At 52.0% G+C, this 20094-nt stretch overlaps 1 protein-coding gene across 1 annotated transcript in view; it reads right to left on the reverse strand.

Annotated features, from left to right (window-relative positions):
* Nucleotides 1-12895, reverse strand: part of TET3 (tet methylcytosine dioxygenase 3) — a 106481-nt gene extending 93586 nt beyond the window's left edge. The window contains exon 1 of the mRNA XM_012658214.1: nt 12367-12895. Coding sequence (XP_012513668.1) covers nt 12367-12669 — 303 coding nt within the window. The 5' untranslated portion in view covers nt 12670-12895. The remainder of the gene's footprint in view (nt 1-12366) is intronic.
* Nucleotides 12896-20094: the final 7199 nt, after the last annotated feature.

Raw genomic sequence — 20094 nt, forward strand, 5'->3', positions numbered from 1 at the left:
CAAGGAACAGTGCCCTAAGCCGTGGCTCAAGGTGAACAACTGAGCTTTTACACCCCTCTACTCCTACCTTGACCCAGTCCCTCCTTTATCCAGGTCCCCAAAACCCTACCCCACACACCTACCCCACAGTCTGCTGCTGGATGAGAGAGATGAACACTGCACTAAAAATTGTCCGGCTGCCACAGTCTATCAAGCCCCTGCTAGTACCAGGCCCTGTGCCAATCACATCGTAGGATCATCTCATTTGACTTACTCCACACACAACCTCATCTCTCACAGGGAAACAGAAGGGCTCAGAGATGTTACTTGTCTGTCAACACAACTAGTGAGTGGTAGACTGGAATTCAAATCTTGGCCCTTCTCATTCCAATTCTCTAACCTCTCTCTCTGCCAACCCCAGGAAGACACAAAGAAGTCACTTGAACTTGACCACTTCCCTTTAAGGCTGTGGATCTGAGAACAGTAATGCTTTCCTACCTCAGAGATTTCCTGATGCTGCTCCTTCTGCCTGGATCCCTCTCCACCTCCCCCACCTGGCAAGCTAATGTGGTGCAAGGCTTAATCCAAACATTGCCTCCCCTCTGCATTTCTCAGATCACCAACACCAAGCATCACCCACTCCTCTCAGCGTACTGCCTCTTCCAGGGCACCAGTCACAGTGAAGTACAGTTATTTATTTATATGGCAGTCCTCCCCACGTGAGCAGGGGCCCTGTCTTCCCCACTTTACTAGGCTCTGCAGAGCTGGAATGTGCTGAGCTGAGTTTCTACACAAGGAGGGTGGAGAAGCAGGGGGACAGACACTGGGACACTGAGATGCGGAGGCCACTCTCTTGGTAGGCCTTCTCTCTGAGGTCCCCAAGGATCCGGGAGACACCTGCTCCTGGAAGGGCAGGACCTGCCATGTCTGAACTGTAGCCAAGTCCCAGACTTGTTCAGCCGGCACACATCTTCCTTACCAGCCCGCAGGAGCCACAGAGCCAAGTTCCCACCCCCATCCCTGCTCAACCCATCTCACCATGCTAACTCAGCCTTGCCAACTCCACCCTGCCCTCTAGCAGCCTCAGCTACCCCAGGTCCCCAAGGCAGTCCACCTGCTTTTGTCCCCATCTCACCCTGGCCTTGTTCCCTTTTCTGAGGCACCTGGAACGCCAGGGCTTGAAGGAGTCACAGAGGCGCATGCCAGGGCCACCCTGCCTCCAGCCAGGACACTCTCCCCCACCTGACCTTCTTCCCATTTCTATCTGTCCCTTTTTCTACATTTCAGGCTTCACAGTGATCAACCCAGAGGTACCTGGGACCCCTCTGCATGGGGGCCAAGGGTCCCCCGACATCTTCCATCATGACCCTCAGTCTCCACTGCACTCCCAGCAGGAGGAATGGGGCCACAGTCCTCCCCACTGGGAAGAGGTGAATGGATTCACCCGCTTTTAGGACACACAAAATGCCCCAACACCAAGAACCTCAGGAACACAGATATCCACAGGCCAGATGCCACACAGTTATACAAAGACCAGGGAATGCAGACACATCCAGACACATATCCAGGGTGATTTGCAAGAGCATCAACCAAGCACCAACCCCATGTCAGGCCCCACACCTGCAGCATGATGTACCGTACCTTATTTAATTCTCAGAACAAACCAATGAGAGAGGAACTATTCATGCCCATTTTACAGATGGAGAAATTGGGATACAGAGAGGCTAAGCACCTTGTCCAAGGTCACATAGCCAGAAAATGACTGGACAGAGTTCTCACCACCCTCTCCCTTGCATGGTACAGTCTCATCTGCTCTGTGTAGTTCTACAATTTTCATATCCACCTACCTCTTCTAGAGCAGGCAGAGGGTAGAGGAAGACAGGCTTCTCATCCTCCCTCACCATGGCTTGTGTGTCCTGAATGAGGTCACTCTCCACAGGGCTTTACTTCAAAGCTCAGTTCAAGTCCTGCTTCCTCCAGGAAGCCTTCTCCAGTTACCCCAGCCCTCTGCCAGCCTGCAGCACTTCTAACATTTCTCATTTGACACTTGACACTGGTATTTGTCTCTGTATGTTTGTCCTGCATCTCCAACCAGAATCACTGGAGTCGTGCTTCTCCAAAGCCCTTGTGGGGTTGTGCCCAACGTTCACGCGCTGAAGGCACTTGGAATCAACCATGAGGGAAGTCTGTGACCTCCTTCCCTCTCCATCACACAAAGGATCCTGCCAAAAAAAAACCCAACACCCCCTCCACCTTCAGAGCCTATGTTTGAAGTCCCTGGTGTCCACGCATCAATTTCCACCCAAGTAATTGCCGCCCATCACACACATCATCCCCTATATTTGAAACTCTTTGCGGTTGTCATGGGAACTGCCTTTGCCTTCATTCACTGATCAGGCCTCACAATTAGCTTTGGCAGCGGAAGTCTGTGTCAACGGCAATCTGGGGGAGGAGGAAGCCGAGGAGGAGCAGCAACAGCAGCAGAAGAAAAGATGCTCCTCCTTGCAGATGGAACAAAACCAGACTGAACCAAGGCACCCAGCGATGTCCGAGGGAAATGGGTCAGAGCCAGCCAACAATTCCATCCTCATGCTTCCACACCAAAAAAAAAGAATGCACTCGGGGCATCCCATGCTGACAAGGCAGCAGTCGTCACTCTGCCTATACCTCGCGTCCCTTCCTAGATGCTAGTGAGAAGGTCTTATATTCTGGGAACCTCATCAGGGTCTCCTTTCCCCCAATTCAACAGTGTTGGGCCACCACATGTTCCAGGATCCAAGCAAATGACAAGGGACCGTATGCTGTTGAGAAGGTGGGACATGGATGCTAAGCAGTTCAGAAACCTGAAGGCAGTCCCAGCAGAAGACTTCCAAGAGGAATTAACACAAATCATCCAACCTTCCATCTCAAGGATCCTCAGGTGGCACTCAGAAGTCTGTCTGAGTCCTTCCACACCCCTGCCACCAGCCACAAGCATTCAAAAAGCATTTCTACACACTGCAGATTTGGGGAGACACTTCCCTCCTCCTGGAAGTCCCTCCCATCCTGCACATCTCACTACAATGAAATTCTCAACACATGTTCCTTCCCTTCCCGGCTAAAAGGTGACTAGGGCCAGTCTCTGCCCTCAAGGCATCACTCCCTCATAGCCCTACCAGACTGTACTGTAATTATTTGTTTCAGCACTTGTCTCCCTCCCCACACAGTGAGCTCATTAAGGACAGAGTTGATGCTTCCCACTCCTACCAGCAGCTCAGGCTCAGCGTGGCACCTTACAAACAGCCAGTCGCAGGCAAAGTGTGCTGAATGGGGCCAGGAAGGCAACTTGCACGTCCACAGGTCAAAGCAGATGGTGTTCTTCCTCTGGAAACTGAAGCAGCACCAGAAGAGAGGAGCTGCCCTCCTCCAATACAAGGGACTTTATAGGTCCTAGGACCCAGGAAACATACCAGGAAGGTGTCTCTCCCCCTTGTCCTCCTAGCACCAGCTCTTCTCCCACTGCCCCTCGACACCCCCACATACACTGCACCCAGCCCGTCCTGCAGCGTGAACACAATACAGACAGGACCCAGCCCTCACATAAGGCTGCCATCCCACGCTCCTCTGGGGCTCAGGGTCATTCCCAGCATCCTTAAGGGAACTGGGGCACCCAGAGCTTACCCTTAAAGGGCAGATCAATAAAAGTAAGACCAGAGAAAAGAAATAAGACAGGAGATAGCCTAACCACAAGAATGGCTGGGAGGTTGAACAAACTCTAGTCCAGTACTTTGTTACTTGTTTTTGACCCAGTATCTCCACACCTCCTTCCTGAGGCTTTCCCCATCACTAATTAGGAGGGCAGAGGGTTATGAGGACACTCAAAGTCTAGCCAATGCCCTCAAATGACTCTATCCAATGCAACTCTCCTTCCATTCTGAGAAGCTACAATTGCTGCTCTAACGGCAGTGGGAAGTGCATTGTTTTAGCCACTAACTTCCCAGTTAGGTGTGGGGGAGGTGGAACACAGCAGTGTTGGAATTTGTACAGCTCAGAGCCACCAGTGCAGTAATAGAGCCACCCAAGAGCACTCCAGCCTGATGGTACCTGAAGTAAGCAAGCAATCCCCAGACCTGTGGTCACCTGAAAGCCAGCCAGTTATCCACACTGGGCTGCTGGCTTTCTCCCCCGACTCCCCTCAGTGATTAATAAAAACTCAGGTTATCAGATTTTTTATGCAAATGGCAGGAGACAAGGCCACCAAAGGGTTTCCCCATTCCGGGTGTGACAGCAGCCTCAGGCAGAAGCCCAAAGCAACCCTAAAGGACTCTCCCAGAAACAGCCCCCCAGGCTCAGAAGGAAGATAAAGGGGTCTCATTCCTTTCCATTATCTTCTCTCTTCCTGAGCCTTCTGCCCTCATTCCACGAGGGAGTGGTAAAGAAGTGATGAGGAATGGGGCAGGGAATAAGTGACAACTGCTGAGACCCAGGATGTGGTCTTCCAACCCACCCAGTCGCCACACTACCTTCTCCAGAACAAGACGACCCAAGACAGACAGGGGATGGCTCTGCGTGGGGCCCATGAAGTAAGTTTGGGGCTGGAAATCCACATGAACAAGGTTCTCCAGGGCTGCTACTCAAGGCTGCAGGTGGGGAGGAGTCATTCCCCCCCCACCCCTCGCTAAGGATCCCCAGAGAGCCTGTGGGTGGACGGCCACACCTCACTCTGTTGCTATTCTTTCCCCCACAGCAGATAAGTAAAACCCAGCCTGTGCCTTCAAGGAGAAGCAATGAGCTTTGCAATGGGTCAGAACCCAGAAAAGTACTGTCCACTTCCACAGACCTCACCACTTACCCTGGCTTAGGGGCCAGGATCCTAAACCAAAAATCCTAGATGGCAGCCAACCTAGCACATATTTCCCCAACCTGGAGAGAGGCCTAGGTGAGGGTTCAGGTACCACACAGGACACTCTGCAGCTTGCAGCACTGTCCAACAGAACTTCCTGCAGCAGTAGAAATGTTGTCTATCTGCACTGCGCTGTCCAATACACGAGCCACTAACCACATGTGGCTGGCAATCACTTGAAAGGTGACCAGTGTGACTGAGTTACTGAATGTAATTTAAATTAATTTAAATTTAAATAGCCATGTGTGACTGACAGCTATCATATTAGACAGCTCAGGTAGAGCATGATTCTTAAATACACGGAAGTCATGAATACTCCTGACAATACTCCTGAGAATTAGGTCTAACATTAAGTCTAGAACTTGACCAAAAATGTTGTGGCCTAAGATAGATGTTTCTTCTGCAGTGTAGTCATCTAAGGAATATGAAAATAGACCTGATACCATACTTTACATAGTCTTAGCAAGAGACCACCAAATACGCGCCCCCCTCACAAAGGGCACCCTCATAACATTCCTGGTCAGCACCCAGACACGTGCAAGCACAGGGAACACAGGACCTCCCAGAGCTAACTCTTCAGCGTTGGAACAGCTGTAAATGTTAGAAAATTCTTTTTTCTAACATGAGTTCAGTCAGCCTACTAATAACTTTCACTCACTAATAAAACTTCTGCGTACTCCTGCGCATGAAGGAACTGACCTCCTCCTGCACACAAGATTTGCCTTAGCCTGTGTTTCTCTACTCATTAGCAAGCTGAACAGCCCTGTTTCCTTCAATTGTCCCACATGTGACCACTCTGACAGATTTCAAGATAGGCTGTTCATATTCTTTTTAAAGTTTTCAGTTCTTTCTACCTGCTAGGAAGCCAGGATTCATATATTTCTTTTATAAAACAAGTACAGGACTTTGCATTTACCCTGATTAAATCCCAGAGTCTTGCTACGGCTCACTGTAACCCCTTGTTCTATCATGCAACTTAGTAGCTGCACCACCACCACCGCCACCCCCCACCGCTCTGACACACCTACTATCTACATCTCACACAAAAAGGGCACACATATCCCCTTTTTTAAGTAAAGGGATAGAGAAAGAACACACATCCCTTCTGCTCCATAAGCCTCCAGACCCTTCCATGAGACCCAAGATTCCACGGACACACCCCTCTGCAGAACCAGCACCATCTACTACTCTCATGGGGCTCCAACCTCCTGAATCAGGTGCTAGTGACCAACATCTGAGAGCCCTCTCCTCACTGTCCTAAGAACAAACACACAAGTTCCTAAAAGGTTTTACTGATAACTCGCTAGACTAGAAGGAAACAAATTCCAGAAGAATAAACATGGAATAAGTCTCAAGAGGGTCTTGTCTCCCTGGCTTACAGGGTAAAGAAATGGGTTGGGTCGTCCTCTTTACCCTGGAAGGCAACTGGAATTCTCTGGCTGTTCATCATGACTGATTTCTGTCCCCCTCTCTAGTCACAGAAGTGCTATGGACCAGCTCCTCAAACTCTCACGGACATACAAATCACCCGGGGATCTGGTTCAAGTGCAAATTCTGATTCGGTAGGGCTGGAGATTCTGCAGTTCTAACAAGCTCTCAGGTGGTGCCGATGCTGCTGGGCCCTGAGTAGCAAGGTGGAAGTGAGGCTGTGAACTATTCAGGTGCCCCAAGATTCAGGTGAGCAATTTGCAATAGCAGAGTCCAGTAGGTGCCCATCGCCTCAGACTCTCATCCGCACCAGAGGGTCTCCATGCTAACTACACATTAGATACACCTGGGGAGCCCCAAGGCCAATTTGGTCCACCTAAGATCAACTAAATCAGAATAGGGTTTAGGACCCAGACACTGGTTTGTTGCTCCTTTAAGTTTTCCAGGTGATTCCAATGTGGAAGCCTGACCTACACAGTTGATAAAAAGACTGAACAGGGTAGTCATTGGTGCTCTCCTTTTAGGACGACTTTAAGTCAAAAACTGTACCTCTCATCTGTATGGCAGGAGATACCATCACTTATTTGCGTAAGTCCAGATATGTCATATTGACTATGCTGCTTTATAAAGAACCACAGGGACCCCCAAAGTTTACACTTGCCTTTCTAAAGTCTCACAAACCACCTTTTTCACCACCACAATCTTCACATAAGGAAGATTGTTAATCTGTTCTAGAACTGTCAAAAACTGACATCAAACTTGTGTTTATAATTTCCAAAATCTTTCAGAAGTGGGACTTTTTGCCCACCTCTGGTCTTTTGGCCATCTTTTAATTATCATAATTCCAGAATGACTGAGATGCTGAGAGCACATCTGAAGGTGTTCTGTAGGGACCAAAAGACTCAGACTCAGGTAAGGTAGCTGCCTGGCTCTCGGTTCCCAACTTATACCTTCTAACATGACAGCGACCCAATGGCTGCTCACTCTCTCTGTCCCTAGGTATCTCCCCAAAGTTATGAGCCTGCCTCTTCCTTCTGGTTCTTGCTAGGAATATATAAAAGACGTTGTCATGACCGGGCGCGGTGGCTCACGCCTGTAATCTTAGCACTCTGGAAGGCCAAGGCAGGAGGATTGCTTGAGCTCAGGAGTTCGAGACCAGCCTGAGCAAGAATGAGACCACGTCTCTACTAAAAATAGAAAGAAATTAGCCAAACAAGTAAAAATAGAAAAAATTAGCCGGGCATGGTGTCACATGCCTGTAGTTCAAACTACCCCAGGAGGCTGAGGCAGGAGGATCACTTGAGGCCAGGAGTTTGAGGTTGCTGTGAGGTAGGCTGATGCCACGGTACTCTAGCCCAGGCGAGAGAGTGAAACTCTGTCTCAAAAAAAAAAAAAAAAAAGACGTTGTCATGAGCAGTATCCACCAGCTTCAGCACATTCTGGGCACTGGACTTCCCTATGCTGCTCTCAGGGGCTCAGACCACTCCTGAATCTGCCCTCTGTGCCACGTACCCCCTTCACATAAGGAGCATGGCCTTTTACCACCTGCACTTATGATAGAGCAGCCCAGGCAGCCACACAGACGGTTCAGTCCTTCCACTACCTTCCTCGTGAGGCCACCATTCATGACTGTTCTGTCTGCACTTCCTTTTTAAAAACCAAACTTATTGCTCCACTCACTCCCCCCACCCACCCAACTTCCCTTTTAGTCTTTGGCTATGGGGTTAAAAACTGCTTGAAAGACAATTTTCTAAGATCTACAGTAAACACTTCCCCTTGCCCAGCATTCTCTCAGGCTTCACAAATGCTAAGGTGGGGTCCCTTTCTCTGAAGGCTCTCATCACTCTACTTCCCCAGGCAATTCTCCCTTCCCTGCTGGGAACTGGGGCCCACCTGCAAGCATCCCTCCCCTCGCAGCCTCTCTCTTCAGCAAGACAACTCCCAGTAGGCTGGGCAAGGATTCATCAGGTGTTCTGATACTGTCCAAAGACCCCAAATTCCAAAGAAGCTTGTCTCAAATCTGGCAAAGAAATCTATTTCTGCCACTAAGTCCACTTGGCCGAGAGTTAGAAAGTGTTCTCACACCGTGTAGCTTTTCATGTCTCTCATTTTCACCCATAATGTTCTCAGCCATGCTTCCAACCTTAGGTGTACCTTTTTCTATACAAGTTTTTCTTCATAAAGGGTTCTTCTCCTCCTCTATCATTTATTTACTTCCCTCACTCATGGGCATCTTTTCAGTCAGGCCCAGGGCCATAGTGGCTCCTTGCTCCTCAGTGTCCAGCCTTATGCCCCTGCAAAGAGGTGGCAAACTCCTCCCTCCACCTGGCCCTGTGGTTCTGTCCCACAGTTCTTCCAAAGACATGGGTATTCAGATAAACGTTTAATTTGTATCGCATCTTTACAACACAGAGACTGACTAATGCACAGTTGTTATGCATGAGGATCAATTCTTTTCTAAACATTCCAGAAATGTTTTGTCACCATGTATTGATTACCTATTATGTGCCAGACATTATGTATATTTTATCTCACTTAATCCTCACAACAACCCTACAAAGAAGGGTTAGCCCATCTTACAACTGAAAACCAAAGCTGAAGAGATCAAGCACTGGGGTTGCCCAAGACAGTACAGACACAGCACTCAGTTTCAGTTCTGAGCCCTACTGTGCCTCCACGCTCACCGAATCCTACTTTTCTAATCAGCCATCTTCATTGCGCTACCAAGCCACCACTCAGCGAAAAAGAATGTGAAATCCAACAGCCTCAACATCAGCCTAGGATCTAAATCCTTCCTGGAACTGGGAAGGAAGACCACAGTACAGGAGTGAACCCCTTCAGGTGGGTTACCTACAGATACTGCCAACCTGCTCCAACCTCACATCAGGACCCAGAGAAGCAGTCACCAGTGCCGATGGGGACCTGTCTTTCATCTTAAAATGCTACTCTTCTCTAAGTAGCTGGATTCCCTGCACACTGGCCCAAGCCCACTGGGAAAGAGTGAGGAGCAAGGAATATGGAAAGCCCAAGATAATCTTCCCTCCTTTTCAAAGCAGCTGTCAGCAGAGAGCTCAAAGGTAGCTCCAAAGGCAGCTAGGAGAGATGAAGAAAGGGTAGAAGTAAGGAAAGGGTGCTCAAAGCTGCAGCACCACTCTCACAGAGAGGAAATGTCAGGGAGCAGAGATGCAAGTACATGGTCTCACTTCCAAGAGGCTCCTAAGATGCCACATCCTGCCCTACCTGAAGAGTCAGGGCCAAAACAACAACTTCCACAATCCTGGGACATGTTCCCTCTACTACATGGCTGCTACGATCTAATGGTTAACTCCTGGCAGTCCCCAGCAGCAGCTAAATACTAAGCCTGTCCTCGGAGCGCAGCCACTCAGGTAGTCCCTCATGCATGTCTCAGCTTAGCAACTATGCCAGAGATATGCCCATTAAATGTAGTGTAGCCTGGACAGTGGCTCCCAGGCTTTCAACTTTCATGGACCAATAAAAAAAAAGAATTGTGGAAACAGACACCAGTTAACATTTTGTATTTTACCAAGACATTTTTTGTTGCACTGTCACCTGGGCAAGAGTGCAGTGGCACAATCATAGCTCACTGCAGCCTCCAACTCCTGGGCTCAAGCAATGCCCCTGCCTCAGCTTCCTGAGTAGCTGGGACTACAGGCATGCACCACCATGCCCTAATTTTTTCTATTTTTTTGTAGAGATGGGGGGGGTCTCACTATGTTGCCCAGGCTGGTCTTGAACTCCTGGGCCTCTAGTTATCCTCCTACCTTGGCCTCCCAAAGGGCTGGGATTACAGGCATGAGTAACTGTGCCCGGCCTTGGAAAAAAAAAAAAAAAAAAAGATCTGCTTTCTATCAATGCGTTCACGTCATAAAAGAAAACACATTTTAAACATTCAGAAGTAAAAAGGATCTATCCTTAGAAGAAAGTACTGCTCTATAAGTCAAAGAAAGTTAACTTTATGAAAAAACTCACCCCATTGTCTCCTTTTCACTGTTTCTCCAAAAACGGAGAACTCCACCGTGTGCCAGCACTACTCCACAGTACAGATCAGTGTGTGCACCCGGACAGGCCATCCAGCCGCATCCTATGCAACCCTGGGGGCCTACACGGGGCAGCAGGCCATGGCAAGGTCCACGGGGATGCAGACATCTCTCAGAGGGATTGCTCCAACCATCAGCCAATCCAGACCCACAGTATCTTAACCAAGACCACCCGGCAGCTTACACACAAGGATGACAGGGCCCCGGCCTTGCTCCCAGCCCCTTTCACGCAGGTATGCCCAGCTGTTGCCAACAGAGGCACTTAAACACTGTACACAAGGGCCACTGGTTCCAGGAACATTTAGCCCAGAAAACTCAACGTCCTTACCCCTCGGTTTTGATTATAAGAGGAACTGAGATGAAGTGGGTGGGGAAAAAAAGGAACGCTAGAAAGAAGGAAGCAAAGGAATCAAGCTTTATGAAGTAGACTAGGCAGGTCCTCCTTATACCAACACACCAGATCTCATGCCCAGAAGTAAAGCGTGTCCCTGGTCCCGCCTCCTTTCAATAGTGACCCACAGGGCACAGGGCCAGCAGAATGCTAACTCCCCCCCAACACCAGCAACATAAATAGGCTGGACACTGCCTCCGGGGCTGGGGTGGGGAGCTGCAGATGTGATCCAGATGTCCGCTTTAATCAGAGACAGTGAAAACAGGGCTCCCAGTCTGCACTCCCGGGGTCGTGACATACAGCTTCCACAGGGAGTGGTCAAGAGAAGGTGACAAGGGGCAGAAACATCCAGCAACCCCACTTCCCTGCCCCTAACACCTGGATCTTTCTTCCTAGCCACAGGACCACAGGCCCACAGGCCCACCAGCCTGAGGCACAGCTCTGCACTCAGCGGTCAGGGAAACCCTGAGCGCGAGCTGCCAGGCCATTGCAGCCACAGGTGCCCCAGCCCTCAGAAGCACAGCCGTTCCCAGCCCAGCTAGAAGGGGCTTCGAAAGACATCAAGTACAACTCCCAAGGGGAAGACGAGCGCAGACAGGGGACCTGAGTTGGCTGGGCCCTTGGACAAATGAGTGGCAGAGCCGGGGGAGCCCTGCAAACAGCGCAGGCCTCCGTCTCTGTCCAGCGCCAATTCTGCTGCCTGGAGCAACCTCAGCCGCTTACACCACTCCTCCTAAACTGCTCAACTTCGCTAGTCCCTGCTTCTGCCAACTCTCCGCTGTCGCGGCTGCCACCAACCTCAAGTCAGCAGTCCGCCACCAGAATGGAAGGGAAAGTCGGCCAATGCAGGGTCACTATCTCTTCCTTTCCCTCTCACCCCCGCTCCGGTTGCTCTCATCCCAACTCCTCCCTTCTTCTACCCTGATGCCCCCCCCGAATAAAGGGAGTACTCCTCCCTGAGATTGACAGCATCTCAAAAGTACATCATTCATTCGTGCAATTAGTATCTGAGTACCTACTACCTGCCAAGGAACTGTGCCAGGTCCTTAGAACACAGATAAAAAGTCTTTGACTTCAAGTAGTACTCAGTACATTTGGGAACCCAAATCATGGGTTTCTCACTAAATTCCCAGTTTCGACTGGCTCCCTTGCCGTCTGAGAAAAACAATGGTATCCAAGAAAAGATTTAGGGAAATGTCCCACTCCATCAGGAAAGCATAAAACCACCCTGTCATTCTAGAGCTCTCTCCAAATCCATTAGCCTCCGTCCCTTATCTGACACCATCACTGCCCAAGTCGCCCAAGCATTAGTGTGACGTTGAAATACAACATGTGAAGCTTCAAGCAGCAGGACAAGAAACTTCTAGAGATAAAGCTAGACATCAAATGCAACATCAGAGATGAGAGTGCTAGCTCAGAGCCCTCTGCAACCCGGTTACTCTCATACAATGGTTAGCCCTGCAAAGGAACCCAAACCAGCTTCCAACGTCAGTTACACTGCTATTGAAAGCTGGACCAAAAGGATCAAAAACGGGAGAATGGGCTTAACCGGACAGCCTTTAACAAGACTCCAGTTATTACAGCGCCCTCAAGGAAGGCAAAGGGTAGCTTAGCAAGGGCCAGCTTACCTCCTTGAGAAGCCCCACTTTTTTCTTCAGCACCTCACACTTGCGCAGTTTGCAGATCTGGTGTGTGCGACGGTTGGTACAGCTAGTGCAAGCCCCGCAGTTTTCCAGCCGCCGGCAGGGCTCACAAGTACCACACCGTTTCCGTTTCTTTCGCCCATCTCCGCCCCCTCGGAGTTGGGGGTCACTCCTGGCCATGGGGAGCCCAGGCCCCGCGAAGCCCCCTACCATCACCTGGCCCTGAGGAAAGTCATAAAGGCCAGGCAGGTCTGGCTGGACCGCCAGGGGCACCTGAAACTGGCTCATGATGCTGCCAGAGGTGGGGGCATAGGTGCCGGGGCAGAACCACAGTCCAATATCCTGCTGCCGGCAAAGGCCACCAACAGGTCCTTCTTTCCTAAAACAGTCAAGAGCCTACAGAAATGAAGAATGAAGTAGCTTCAGTCTCCCAGGTGGGTGCCTCTTCTCCACCCCTCTTCACCTCCTCTGCAGCAGTCTGATAGGGCTCCGTAGGGGGCCACTCTCCCACCTGCTGGGGCCCAGGATCTGGGGGAGGACACCGGCAGCAGCCCCCAGAAAAAGGATCATCTTGGCTGAGTGGGTTCTTCACCCTCACCCACCCTGAACCCAGGCATGAGGTGAGCAGGTGGGTGTGTGGCTGGGGCAGGGTAGGGTGAGGAGTTCTCCTGGTATTTCTCCTCCAGGGTCAGGATGATGGAGAAGGCAGCGCTGCCTGAAAGAGAGAGAGAAAGGGGAAGCGCATCACTCAGTGCTCAGGGACAACTTTCACGTGTTACCTCTTCCTGCTTCTGGGAAGAGGAAATGGGGGAAAAGAAGGGGATTGCTCAAATGAAGTCCTGCCCAGCACCTCAGGCAGGACGCGCCCGGCACCCATGAGGGAGGTAGCCTAGGCCTGATGGGGTCCTGAGGGGCCTGGACAACGAACTCACGGGGTGGTCAAGGTGAGATTTCCGAGAAAGTTGCCCTCTGCTCCACCACCACCCGCTTGTGAAAGTTTCACCAAAATTCCCCCACACACCCCTCACTGCAGGCCGCTGGGCCCTCGCCGAGGGAGCAGAGCTTTCAAAATAAAGTTTGCTGAGAGCCTCGCTCGGCGGGGCTGCCCCGGCGCCCCCGGCACGGAAGCGGCCTGGAGGTGGGGGCGCGCCCAGCGGCAGCCCCCGCCCGCCGCCCAGCCGCGCCCGCGGCCGGAGCGCGGACAGCCGGCCCGACGGGGGAGGGCTGCCCGCGCGGCCGAGGGGGCGCGGGGAGGGGGGCGCGCTCGAGCCGCGGGCCGGGCCGTGCGCGCGCCGCCGCTCGGGCTCCTTTGTTCTGGGGCCTCCGCGGCTCGGCTCCGGCGGCTCCGCAGCCCCCGCCCCGCCCCGCCGCCCCCGCACGGCTCCGCTACACTGTGACCCGTAGCACCCTCGCCCGGTCCCCCGCAACAAAGTAGCTGCCCCCCCGGCGGTCCCGGGCCCCCCCACGCCTCCCCGCCGCCCCTCCCCCACTCCGGAGCCGGAAAGGCACCGACTGCACCGACCTGCCCGCCGCCTCCGGGGCGGAGCGCACAAAGGGGCAAAGTTTCCCGGCCCGCGCCGCCGCCGCCACCACCGTCGCGGCCGCCGCCGCCACCTGGAGCGCCCGCCTCCCGGAGCGCCCGGCCCGGCCGAGCTCGGCGCGCGAAGCCCCCCGCCCGGGCCGAGGAGGGTACGACGCAGGAGGAAGGAAGAGGCAGCGGCGGCCGCGGCGGCAGCAGCAGTAATGAAGGCGTCCGCGGGACTCCCCGCCCCCCGCGCGCCGCGGCACGTGCTCGCCCGGGGACTCCCCCGCCCGGGAGGGCGCGCACGTGCGGCCCGGCCGAGCCCCGCAGAGCCCTGCTGGCCCCGCCGCCGCCCCCTTCTCCGGCCCGGGGCCGCACTCGGTGGGAGTTCCCGTGGAGGGGGAGGGGTCGGTGCGGGCGGCCTGGGAGCGGGTGGGGGCAGGGTCCGGCTCCGCCGCGCGTCTTTGCACCTGCAGTACGTCTCCACCCCCCGGTGGGACCTCCCGGGACGCAGCTACAGCCTTCGGGCTGGGCGCTCCGGCCCTCGGGCGGTACTGCAGCAGGGGCCGGGCTAGGCAGGGTGGGCACGCGGACCTGCCAGCCTAGGCCCTCCGCCGCGCCGCCCTCGGTGTCCCCACTTCCTGCCACTCCCAGCGGGCCCGAGCGGTCCGGGACGGCCCCGGCGCTCCCGGGAGCCTTGAGCTCCGGGCCCGACTGACCCCCCTGCCCCGGCAGCTGCTCGCTCATTCCAAGGCAGGACAATGGGGGACATCGCGCGTTTGCGTACCGAGTCAGCCCGGCTGGCAAGAAGGGGGTGTTCGGGGGCAGAGGCTGTGGGCACCCTTGCAGGAGTCACGGCCGAGTGCCCTGCCCAAGGGGACCCCAGGGCCCTGCCATCGAAAGCCTCCCCCGCGCCGCGCTCGGCTCTTTCGCGTCGAAAACAAAGACTAATCCGATACCCCGGCCCTGCCTCCCAGAGGAGGGGGAACCGGGCGCGTAGCGGAGGGTAACCGAGCAGGACAGCGTTCAGGAGAGAGGCTCGGACAGCCTCCGAGGGGGCCGTGGCGTGACCGAGCCCTAGAACCTGGCGCAGACACTTTGAAAAGTCACCCTGGGCTATGTTCCAGGCAGGGGGTAAGGGGCAAGGCGCAAAAATGTTTCCGAGTTGCTGAACTGCCCGTTCTCTCTGCTGCTTTTTTTTCCCCCTCACCTGTTGTCCTGGCCAAGTTGAAATTCCAGGTTAGATTTATTCAGCTCCACCCATCTGGACTGACTGCCAGGCTGGTGCCTGCAGCTGCCTCCCACCTACCTGGGTTGCAGGGGAGAAGGGTGGGTCTCTGACACACGCGCACACACATGGGCAAGTCCTGGCAGAAACAGCCACAAGGCGGACTGGCCTGACCAGTTCGGGCAGTGCTCACGGAGCCAGGTACCTGGCAGGCGTCCCCGCCCGGCTGAAGCTAATAGCTCAGCCAGAACTGGAAAAAGAGCATTCGGCTGGCGATTTAGAGGGGGGGAAAAAAGTAACTGATCTGAAGTAGCGCTGTCCAGAAAGCCCTAGGCGGTAGAAGCCCGGGCTCTGTCTGGAACTTCCCTCTCGCAGGCCTGATTTTGACAGCCGGCTCCAGTGGCCAGCTTGTCAGCTGTGGGGTGGTGAACATGGCTGCAATATCCACTTCCTACTGTGGCCTTTGGGAAGACTGAAGAGTTTCTGTTCAGGAAAGTAAGTAAGACTAGAACGAAGGCGAAAGACCAGTAGAGTGTAATTTTCAATCAAACAGGAGAACAGGCAGTGGACTTGAAACCTTGTTTTTAATGTAATAAATTCTTAATATTTTAAATAAGTATTTTTAATAACATTTTTTTAAATGTGGAAAATACAGATAATTAGAAGAAAAAATGACCCAGATAAAACCGTAGTTAACTATTTGCCATATTTCTTTCTAGCCTTTTCTGTTTGTGGATTAGTTTCCTTTTTAAAAAGCATGGTTAGGCCCGGTGTGGTGGCTCACGCCTGTAATCCTAGCACTCTGGGAGGCCAAGGCGGGTGGATCGTTTGAGCTCAGGAGTTCGAGACCAGCCTGAGCAAGAGCGAGACCCCCGTCTCTACTAAAAAAATAGAAAGAAATTAGCTGAACAACTAAAAATATGTATATAAAAAAAATTAGCTGGGCATGGTGGCTTATGCCTGTAGTTCCAGCTACTCGGGAGGCTGAGGCAGGAGGATCGCTTAAGCCCAGGAGTTTGAGGTTGCTGTGAGCTAGGCTGATGCCACGGCACTCTAACCCAGGCAATAGAGTGAGACCCTGTCTCAAAAAAAAAAAAAAAAAGCATGATTATAGGTAGGGCCGGATGTGGTGGCTCATGCCTGTAATCCTAGCACTTTGGGAGGTCAAGGTGGGAGAATGGCTTGAGGCCAGGAGTTGGAGGCTGCAGTGAGCTATGACGATGCCACTCCACTCCAGCCTGGGTGACAGAGCGAGACACTGTCAAAAAAACAAAAAAAATTGTTGTATTCACACCAACTATGCAATTTGCCATCCATTTTCCCCTTAACATTATACCATACACATTTCCCGTTTGTTACACAATCTCCAGAAAGCATGGCAAAAGGTGAAGAAGATAGCTCAGGAGCAAGAGAACTCTGGTTTCCAGACCTGGCTCTGCCACTTGCTGGCAATATGACCTTGGACTAGGTACTTTTCAACTCAGACAATCCAAGTAAAGTGCTTAACATAGGGCTCAATAAATGGCAACCATTATTATTGTTTAGCCCGTACAACAATGTTGTGAGTAGGTACTATCATCAAACGCATTTTACAGATAAGAAAACAGATTAAGTGACTTGGCCAAGGTCACTCAGCAAGTTGTGGACTCAAAAATGCACTCAGAAGCCCTCCTCCTGTATTCTATCTTGGTAAATGGCAGCAGCAATTTACTGTGCCAATTTACTCTTTGCCAGCAATCGGTGAGAGGGTCATTTCAAAAACCTCTCTGGCTTAGGTAATTAGGTAGATGCTGGTGCCATTCATGAGGACAGAATACAGGGGGAAAGATGCCTGGGGGCTCCATGTGGAGGTGAGTATGGTGCTGAGAGGAAACACAGACCCCATCAGGGAGCAGGGGTGAGGCCTCAGGTGTGGAGGAGCTCATTGGGAGTGGACATGGCAGTGAGAGGAAAAGGCTGCCAGGATGAGCTTCAGGGCACACCAGCTCAGCAAGGACAGCACCTGACAAGGGGCTGTTAGAAAGGTAGGAAGGAACCAGGCCGGGCTGGAGAGGTGCCTGGCAAGTCTTCCCAACCACTGCTCCCTCTGGAACCCTACACTTAAGGCAATCCTGTTGCTCATTCCTTCTGACTGGGGAAAACTTTCCTCCCACCCCCAGCCGTCCCTTTCACCTGCCAGATTCCCAGTAGTCCTGCAAGTTGGCAAAAGTGTAGGTTCTTCCATGAAACCTGTTCCAGCTCCTCAGACAGATTCCAGAGCCCCATTCACCCTCTACAGAAGTTTGAGGCTCCCTCTATAGCAACAGTTATCGGCATTGTGATTGTTTGCATGTTTCCTTCCTAGTTACTATGACCTCCCAGAGGCCTAGGACACTGCCTTTTCACCTTCGTAACCCTAGACCTGGCACCCAATCACTGTGTTGAATGAAGAAACGAGGTCAATGAAAGACCCCAGCAACACCGAGGACCTATATAGGCTTCCAAGTTTCTTTCCTGCCTGCTATCCCAGTTGCACAAACCCTCTAGGGGTGCCCAAGATAAAGCCCAGACTCCTCAGGTCCTGCCTTCCAGGACTCCAGCCTCCTGTGCTGCTGCTATTCCCTATTAACAGGGTGCTCAGGGCAGGAGAGCGGCTGGGGTGGGAGTGGAACGGGGAGCCTCTCTATCTGGGAGCAGCATTGCACTAGATGCAGTGGTTCCCTCTAAGTGAGTCCCTGGACCAGAAGTATCACCATCACCTGGGAAAGTGCAAGCTCTCGGCCCCACCCTAATCCTGCTGAATCAGAAACTCTGGGAGTGAGGCCCCAGCAATCTGTTTTAACAAGCCCTTCAGGTGATGTCAAGTTTGAGAAGCACTGGACTACAGGAAATAGGAGAGAATCAAGTTCAGCACCCAGGTGGAGGCCAGGGTCAGAACAGAGGCGCTTAAAGGAGATAGAACCAGAAAGAGGCTCCTTTTAGAAGCCAGCTTGGCAGGCCCCATCCCCAGCGGACGAGGGCGGAGCCTCTTTTAGGCAACTGCTCCTGTGAGGTCAGAGCCCGGCTGCGCTGCTGCCCAAGGGCTAGAAAGGGAAATCTCCCCACCAGGGGGGGAAGCCTAAAAGAACAGAGGGAGACTGCGGGCATTTCCTTGGGTGAGAATGAAGAGGGAGGTGGGGCTGCGGAATTCGGCATTCCCACCCCATTGATGAGCTGAAATTGATTCAGCCCCCAGGCAAAGGACGGGCACAGGAAGCATAATTGGATGTGTTCGCCTGCGGATCTTCAGGAAGTTAACTCTGTTGGGTTGTTGCTGAACCTGCCAATGACTGCACCTTGACCCCATCCTGCTCTTCAGCGAAAGTAATTTGTCCTGTTTAAGAATGGGATTTGTGATATGAGACCTTTGGCAAAAATGTAAATATATATCCATGTTCATACCTGGGTTTGTGGGGTTTTTTGTTTTGTTTCTTTAGAGACAAGGTCTTGTTTTGTCACCCAGGCTGGAGTACAGAGGCACAATCATAGCTCACTAGAGCCTCAAACTCACCGGCTCGAGTGAGTAGCTGAGATGACAGGCAAGTGCCACCACACCCCACTACTGGGCTTGGTTTTAAGGATTGAAGGCATTGGGAGGTTTATTTGATTTTTGATGTGTTACTTCTTTGGTCATGTCTTGGTTAAAAATATTATCAGCTAACATTTGCATAGAGCTTTCTCTTTTCAAATCACTTCCACACACATTATCATTCTGTCTGTACAGAGTGGCTAATACAACCAATGTGCAAATGTTACTTTCCTTTTCTGTGACAGTTTTTATTATTATCATCACCATTTTATAGATAAGGGAACTGGGGCTCAGAGAGGTCATTTGTCCAAGGTCATTCACTACTAAATGGCAGAATCAGGCCTTACAATCCAGGACCTCTGAAATTAGCCACCAATGCCAGGGCTGATACGGGGCAGAAGCTGGCATCTTGCTCTTGGGGAAAGGGAGATTCATTAGTGGGTTGCTTCTGGACATACACTGGGGAGTGTGGCATATGGAGGGTACCTAGACGATGTTTTTGAATAGCTCAGCAAATGCCTGCATGTTTTATAACTAGTTTTGTGACTGCATTTGAGGTTGTTACTGTGTTGCCTGCCCCAGCTAGAGTGCATTGGCATCATCATAGCTCACTGTAACCTAAAACTCCTGGGCTCAAGTGATCCTCCTGCCTCTCCCTCTTAAGTAACTGGGACTACAGGCACACACCACCACACCCAGCTAATTTTTCTATTGTTTGTAGAGACAGGGTCTTGTTCTTGCTCAGCCTGGTCTCAAACTCCTGGCCTCAAGCAGTCCTCCCACCCTGGCCTCCCAAATTGCTGGGATTACAAGTGTGAGCCACTGAACCTGGCCTGCATTTTTAATTAAGGTTGAATCAAATAGGCTATTAATATTTTACTTGCAAGGGGAATGCAAGTGTGCCCATCATAATGGGAAAGAGTGAAATAACCTAGAAATCGTCCAAGCTAAGGGGATTGGGCAGAAGAATAGGAGTTTTGATTGGCTCAGAGACCCAAGTTGCTGAATACTAACAGGAATAAAGGCCTTAGTGCCCCTAAACCTTGGTTGATGGGGTTTGACAGGATCACTTAGGTTGTGCTGCAATGACAATCCCCAAATCTCAGAATTTTAACATAATGAAAGTGTACTTCTTAATCTTAAAACATGTCCACTGTGGGTCAGTAGGAGCTCTGTTCCCCATAGTCACTCAGGGACCCACGCTGCTGCAACTGGGCATGTGCCTCCTCAACCCTGAAGTCAAGAAATAAGGATGGATGGGACAAACCAAGCACTGACTCTTAAAGCTTTTACCTGGAAGTGATACACATCACCTGTGCTCTCATCTCTTTGGCCAAAGCAAGTTACAAGGGGGAAAGGAAGTGCAACAAACACAATCCTGCCATGTTCCTGGAAGGAGAGGTGAATAGCACTAAT

The sequence above is a fragment of the Propithecus coquereli genome, unplaced genomic scaffold (assembly GCF_000956105.1).
Source record: "Propithecus coquereli isolate 6110/MARCELLA unplaced genomic scaffold, Pcoq_1.0 Scaffold578, whole genome shotgun sequence".
Taxonomy (NCBI): domain Eukaryota; kingdom Metazoa; phylum Chordata; class Mammalia; order Primates; family Indriidae; genus Propithecus; species Propithecus coquereli.